Source organism: Cynocephalus volans, chromosome 14, assembly GCF_027409185.1.
Source record: "Cynocephalus volans isolate mCynVol1 chromosome 14, mCynVol1.pri, whole genome shotgun sequence".
Lineage (NCBI taxonomy): Eukaryota > Metazoa > Chordata > Mammalia > Dermoptera > Cynocephalidae > Cynocephalus > Cynocephalus volans.
Genome location: NC_084473.1, coordinates 26511308 through 26519012, shown reverse-complemented (window position 1 = coordinate 26519012; position 7705 = coordinate 26511308). Strand labels below are relative to the sequence as shown.

The window sequence follows — 7705 nt, the reverse complement described above, 5'->3', positions numbered from 1 at the left end:
TGGTGCTGATAACACCAAGGCCACGGGTTCAGATCCCATATAGGGATGGCGGGTTAGCTCACTGGGTGAGCATGGTGCTGACAATACCAAGTCAAGGGTTAAGATCCCCTTACCGGTCATCTTTTTAAAAAAATAAAATATAAAAAAAAATAAAATAAAAAAAAGGTCTATAAAAAAAAATTAAAGCAATATACTGGGGATTTAAGAGTCAGAGTCAGAAAATTAGATTGCTTGAGCTCCAGTCTAATTCATAGGTTACTGAGTGACCTCAAACTAGTTTTAACACCAAGGCCTCAGTTTCCTCAACTGTGTAAGTGAAGGAAATTATACTACCTATCTGTAGCGAAAATGAAAAGTAAAAGGTCAGGATCCCTCGGTGGGGGCAGGGGGGAGTTCGGAATCTTGCCAAGCATTTGATGTAAATGATAATTGTGCATTTGTGCCCAGGTGTTCCTTGGCTACTGTCTGTGGATGCGTGTGGGCATCCAGGTGTTCCTGGGTTATTGGGCTTAAGTGTAAAGGCTCTGATCCATAGTGTCCTCAGGATGCCCTGGGAGGTCACTAGGGCGGCTGCTGCTAGCTACCTGAGCTTGCCTCTAAATAAAACCTATTAATTTTTACCCACGGCTCCCAGGATCTTTTTCCTATTACCTAGCTCGTGGACCTGCAGGTGAGGGGTTTCTGACCCCATCTGTACAACGGGTTTGTAGGCCTAGCAATACACTACCTGACTGAACTATTCTGAAGGTAGAGAATCCATACAAAGCAGTTAGCATAGTGCCTGGCACATTGGGGGCACTAAATAAATCTTAGCAACTATTATTATTGGAAACTTTTACTAAATAGTTAAAAAAGAAAGTTTTGGCTTTCCAGATAAGTTTTAAGCCCCTAAAAAATTCCTACAGTGGGCAAAGAGACTAGTTTTAATATTAAAATAAACCCAACTTTTTCTCTCCAAAATGCTGCTCACTATGGCACACATATTTTACCTTTTCCTGCCAATAAATGAATCCATATCCAGGAAAAATTTGTTCCCTGTACCAAAGATAGGGAGATCAGTTGCCCAAGATTGGGGTGTGCCTGCAAAATTCTTGCCACTTGGTCTTTAATAACCTCACCTACAGGTACCCCACTCCTTACCAGTATCCTACTCCCTGACTCCCAGGTTCATCATTTGGTGGGAGACTACAACTGTTCTTCAGCCTTCCCTTCTGAGATCTAGAACTATATATCCAATGGCTTTTTTGACCTCTTCACTTAGGTTCTTAAAGGGACACTTAGGATTTCTCCATCTCCACCCTGGTACCACTCCAGTGTTTCCTTTACCTCAGTGAATGACCTACTGGGTATTCAGATGTTCATGCCAGCAATCTAGGAATCATGCCAGATTTCTCCCCTTTTATCCCCAGACAATCTCATCACCCAGTCTTAGCCATTCTACTTTTTAAAATATTGCTAGAATCCATTTACCTCTTTCCATCTTGAACTTTGCTTAGTTCAAGCCACCGTAATCTCTCACCTGGACTTCTACCTTGGTATTCCTGCATCCTTTTGCCCTCTTCCGTCCTCTTTTCCACACTGCAGCTTGAATGTTATGTTAAAAACCCAAACCTAATTACTTACACCCCAATGGCTTCCCATTGCTCTTTAAATATAGAGGCAGATATGATACAGAACTCCTAGGGAGGCCAGGAAAGCTAACCAAGGACAGCTTGCATACAGTTAACCTATTATGTTCCTGCTGTAGCAGAATTTTTTTTTTTTCCATGACTGCTGGGGTCCTTTACCTGCCCAGAATTCTGCCATGACTATGCACACTTGTCGGGCTCTTTTACCTGCTTGGAATCCTGCCACGGCTATGCCAATTGTAAAGCTATATGACTAGGCCAATTGTCAGAAGAAGGCAAATCATAACAAAACCAAAATGTTTCATTATTTTAGTTATACTAAGTTTCCATTTGTATTGTCAGGGCTAGGGCTCAGACCTTTTAAACTCATCGTACAGACTGGGGTCACCAGACCCCTCACACACAGGTCCATGCCTAGGTATTTGGGAAAGATCCCGGGAGCCATTGGCAGACATGAGTTCTGTTCTCAATGGCAGCAGCAGCTTACAGCAACAGCAACAGCAGTGGCGGCAGCAGCCTTTCAGGGCATTCTGGGGGCACTGGCAGCACCAGCTTCCAGCAGCAGTAGCGGACTCCCCATGGCCCCCCGGGGGCATCCGTGGGGCGGAGCGGGGGAGGACACCATGGATCAGAGCCACTCATCCTTTTTTTTTTTTTTTTTTTTTTTTTAAAAGATGACCGGTAAGGGGATCTTAACCCTTGACTTGGTGTTGTGAGCACCACGCTCAGCCAGTGAGCAAACCGGCCATCCGTATATGGGATCCGAACCCGGGGCCTTGGTGTTATCAGCACCGTACTCTCCCGAGTGAGCCATGGGCCGGCCCAGAGCCACTCATCCTTTATACTTAAGTCCATAACCCAAGACACCTGGGTGCACATGCACAATTACATTAGACAATAATCAAGGAACACCTCGGCGCACATGCATTTTTACATCAAATGCTAAGCAAGATTCTGAACATCTGAGGGGCACTAACCATCTTCCTATATCTTCCCCACAATGACTAATAACCTTACTTTTGTTTCTGAGAAAAGGAGACTGTATTACCTTGTGTAGGGAAAGTGAAGATAAATGGTCAGTGTTCTTCAAGGGGCTCAGAGTCTTGCCGATCATTTGATGTAAATAAGCACGTGCACCCAGGTGTTACTTGGTTACTGTCTAATGTAATTGCTCATGTGCACCCAGGTGTCCTGGGTTATCAGACTTAAGTATAAAGGACAAGTGGCTCTGATCCTTGGTGGCCCCCACCCAACCCCCCAGGATGCCCCTGGGGGGCCACAGGGAGACTGCTACTGCTATTGGAAGCTGTTGCTGCCACTGCTGATGCTACTGCTGCTGAGGAAGCTGAGGACTGAGCTCGTGTCATCTGCCAACGGCTCCCAGGATCTTTCCCAATTACCTAGCTCATGGACTTGTGTGTGAGGGGTCTGGTGACCCAGCCGGACATGTGAGGGGTCTAGTAACCCAGTCAGGCACATGAGGGGTCTGGTGACCCAGTCTGTACAACATGTTTGAAGGGTCTGTGAGCCCTAGCCCTGACAGTACAAATGGATAACTCTAGTGTAACCAAAATAATGAAACATTTTGGCTTTAGCTATGAATTGCCTAGCAATACAACTGGCTATGTTGGCAGGATTCCAACAATTGCCCTATCCAATTAGTGTAACCAATTAGCATACACCTTGATTCATGACAACCATAAAACTGCAAACCATATAATTCAGGAGGTGATAAATTAGCCTTTTGAATAGAAAGTTTTCAAATATCCATGAACTGGGACACATTTTTTAAAGATATTATAAAGAACATCTTGAGTCAAATAAGACTTTGAAGATGAATTAGTCTAGAGCAGGCGTTGGCCAACTATAGCCTGTAGGCCAAATCCAGCTTGCTACTTTTTTTTTAATACTTATTGGAACATAGTCACACTCATTTGTTTGTGTATTGTCAATGCCATTTGCACTACATCGGCAGAATCAAGTAGTTGGGGGAGAGACTGTATGGCTTGCAAAGCCTAAAATATCTGGCCCCTAATAGAAAAAGTTTGTATCAGATAAAAAGTGCTCTAGAGGTTTTCCACTATGGGCTGCACATTAGAATTACCTGAAGTGCTTGTAAAAGGGGATCACCTCAGAGATTCTGATTAAATTGGTCTGAGGTGGAATCCAAGTATTGGAATTAAAATTTTTTTTTTATTCTCCAGATCATTCTAATATGCAGCCATGGCTGAGAATCCCTAGTCTAATCTAGTCTCCTCTTTCACAGATGAGGAAAGTCAGGCACAGATGTTAATTAAGATCTATTCCATTTTGTAATAAGTATTACCATCTATAAAGCTCTGTAAAGTACATCCACCTACATTATCTCATTTGATCCTTAGAACAAATCTGAGATTCCAAGAGCAGTAAGCATTGTTGTCCCTGGTTCACAGATGACAGAATTAAGACTCAGGGAATTTAAGTTATGTGCCCAGTCTCCTATTTAGTAAAAGGGAGCTAAGACTTATGCCCAGGTCTTTTAAATCACGCCCACCAACCACTGATGTTAACTGTACAAATTACATTCTTATATTTTATTTTGGCATATGGAGTACTATTTACTATCAGTGCCTCTAGACCAGGGACCACACTACCATTCCCAGAACATTTAGAAACCTGCCTTCCTATAGCAGACTATACTCTGTGGAGTCCCTAGGATTCCTCAGGGTCATTGTAAAAGTAGAGTGAGGAGAGGACGTGTGTGTGCGTGTGCATGTGCAATGCATGTGTGCATGTGTGTGTCTCTACTCCCTGTGCCTATTTCAACCACAGCAGGTATATTTTTATCTGTTCAAGTATTAGGGTCTCACATACAATTTTCTATGAATAGTTTCATTGTACAAGATAACTGATCTCAGACCTTTGTCCACTGTTTTGATCCAAGATGGCATGGTCAGTCTGCCCCTACATTCCTGTCACTTACATCATCAACCAGTTCTCCCCTGTTGTTCCAAATGAAGTCCAAAATAATAGTTTCTCATAACACCAACATTTCTTTTTGGGAGATGAAGGACTTATCACTTTTAGCAGACCAGACTTCCCGCATCTGTCGCAGTAACTGAAATTGCTCATTACTGCTTCCTCCCCACCTCCATGCATACTGTATAATCCATTTTAAGAAAGCATCAGCCTCATCCACTCTCTAGCTGGGCCACAGCATGTCTCCTGCCTGCTGATTATGTCTGCTTTCAACTCAACCCACATGGTCCCCACCTTGCTTCACTCTTGGGCTTTCTTGTCTATGAAAGTGAGGTATTAATGATGGGGGTGGGGAGGAAATAAGACATCTTGCATTTCATCCTGTTTCCAGAGAGGAAGGAACCTTTATTCCTCTCTCCACAGAAGTGAGAAGCCCCACAATGGGAAGAACACATCAGATTTTCAATCTATGACCTATTTGTACCCTTTCACAAGAGGTGAAATTACTAACTGGACATTTTAATCAGGACTAGTGCCGGAGTGCATGAGGTGGTGCTATGGTTAACTATGTCCTGATAAGTCAGTACCTTGTTCTCAAACCTGATGGGAAGATTACTTGGAGGTAATAGGAAGCCCCCACTGTGAATCTATTTTTAGTTCCAAGAATGACAGGGATAGCCAGAGTCACACCCATGGCATAACCTCATATTTCATCAGATATTTGAGGAGGCATTATCAGTGAATCCTACAACCTAACTGTCAGAACAACCTATTGCCCGGGAAAAGCATAGTGCTTAAGTCTTAATGAAAGAGGCTGTGACCTTAAATCAACGTTAGGAACATCTTTGTCTTCTCACTTTAATAGGGTCATGTCTCTTAACTTACTAATTCCCAAAATATATGGTTCCCTTTTTACATACATAAACAAACACTTATAAACATAAATGCCAAATTCAGGAGACTCTGATGGGCAGATAAATTTTGGAAGCTAAGAGTACAGAAGAAAAGGCCAGTCACCAGAGTTTACAAACGATAATCTGAACTTCTCTGGCCATTCAACTAGATAATATTATCCCAAATATCCCATGTTGCATGGTCCACAGGTCTTCCTTTGGAATTCTGAAGGAATCAATAGCCATACTTGTCATTAAGGTGGGTTCTGCCATCTCCACTTTGGCCTAGATCAGAGTATAAAAAAAGAAAAAAAAAAATACATTTACTCTTCCAAAGTCAGGAGAGAAAATATACCCAGCTATCAGCCAGCCAAAAAGTAAAACAGAGGTTTCTTCTATAACAGAAATTTTACTTTTTGTATTCAATTTCAAAATATGGTCCTGTAGGTAAAATGAAAAGTAAATGGTCAGGATCCCTTGGGGGTTCAGAATTTGCTGGGCATTTGATGTAAATGATAATTATGCATGTGTGCCCAAGTATTCCTTGGCTATTGTCTGTGCACGTGCATGGGCACCCAGGTGTTCCTGGGTTATTGGACTTAAGTACAAAGTACTAACAGCAATCCGTAGTGCCCTTGGGATGCCCTGGGAAGTCACTAGGGAGGGTGCTGCTAGCTACCTGAGCTTACATACATCTGAATAAAGCCTGTTAATTTTTACCCACGGCTCCCAGGATCTTTTTCCTATTAAGTAGCTCATGAACCTGTAGGTGAGGGGTTTCTGACCCAGTCTATACAACAGGTTTGAAGGGTCTGTGGGCCCTAGCAATACAATTGGCTATGTCAGCAGGATTCTAACAATTGCCCCAGCAATACAGGTCCTCTTTTCACTTCTACCCTAACATTTATTAGCAGATAAAAAGCAAACATTTCTAGTAATTAAATTTCTATTAACTACTAGTTATTAGATACCCCATCCACAGAAAAAGCATATGGGGATAAGCATATGGGGAAACCAGTTTCTCATACACTACCTTAAGGGTGTACATATGAGTGTAAAACTGATACAATCCCTACAGAATGCAATCTATAATATCTTAAAGATGTTCATACCTTTAATACAGCATGTTAACTTTTATACGTTTTTTCTACAGGTGCACCTCTCTATATATTACATATGTTAAACAATTATAAATGTTAAAGGTTACTCATTGCAGAGTTGTTTGTAATGGCAAGAGACTAGAAACAGCAAATATCCATTGAGGGAACTATTTAAATAAGTAAAAGTATAATGTACCATAAAAAAGAACTATGCTGTCATAAAAAAATAACAAGAAATATATAAATAGCATGGAAGCATCTCCATGTAGTACTAAGTGCAAAATAGTAAGGTGTAGAATATGCTTCCATTTGTGTAAAAAAAGTGGTGAAATATTATGTATTTTATTGCATATATAGGCATTTTATATAATATATATAAGAATTCATAAGACTATAATATCTGGTGTCTTTAGAGGAAAAAAACTGGGTAGCTGAGGCAGAGCCAGAAGAATTTTTTTCTTTAACTTAAAAAAAATTTTAAATACATGCAAAATAAATATAAAAGTATAATGAACCCCTATGTACCCATCACCCAGCTTTAACAATGATCAATATTTGGCCAATCTTGCTTTATCTATTACTCCTCCCATACATTCTCTCCACCACTGGATTACTTTAAGGCAAATCCCAGATATCATTCCACCTGTGAACATCTCTGTATATATTCCTCGAAAATAAAGACTTTTTCCAAAAAACAACTTAATACCATTCACACTTTTTAAAAATTAACAATAATTTCTTAGTATCATCAAATATCCAGCTAGTGTTCAAAATTACCTGACTGGCTAATAATTTTTTTAACAGTTGTTGATTTGAAGAAGGATTAAATCAGGGTGCACAGATTGTATTTGGTTATGTCTCTTTAGATCTTTTAATCAACCTGTTCTGCCAGAAGGGAGGCTTCTCCCTACACACTTTTGTAACTTTATTTTGAACCTTAAACATATATTACCTATTAAAAAATATAAATTAATAAACTCAGAGAAAAAGAAAAGTGAAAACAATCTACCTTCAGGTGGGACCCATACACAGTAGTCTGGGTCATCTTCGGGATATTTGGAAGAAAGTGTTGGCAGAAGCTGCAAAGAAAAGATAAATTATTTTATTCAAAAGAATTTTAACTCTA

General features: G+C 40.6%; 1 protein-coding gene across 3 annotated transcripts in view; it reads right to left on the bottom strand.

Moving 5' to 3' along the window:
* Positions 1-4960: 4960 nt before the first annotated feature.
* Positions 4961-7705, bottom strand: part of SLC4A1AP (solute carrier family 4 member 1 adaptor protein) — a 29840-nt gene continuing 27095 nt past the window's right edge. For all 3 annotated transcript variants that reach the window (XM_063078054.1, XM_063078052.1, XM_063078053.1), the window contains 2 exons: positions 7589-7658; positions 4961-5764 (listed from right to left, as the gene is read on the bottom strand). In XM_063078054.1, coding sequence (XP_062934124.1) covers positions 5715-5764; positions 7589-7658 — 120 coding nt within the window. In that variant the 3' untranslated portion in view covers positions 4961-5714. The remainder of the gene's footprint in view (positions 5765-7588; positions 7659-7705) is intronic.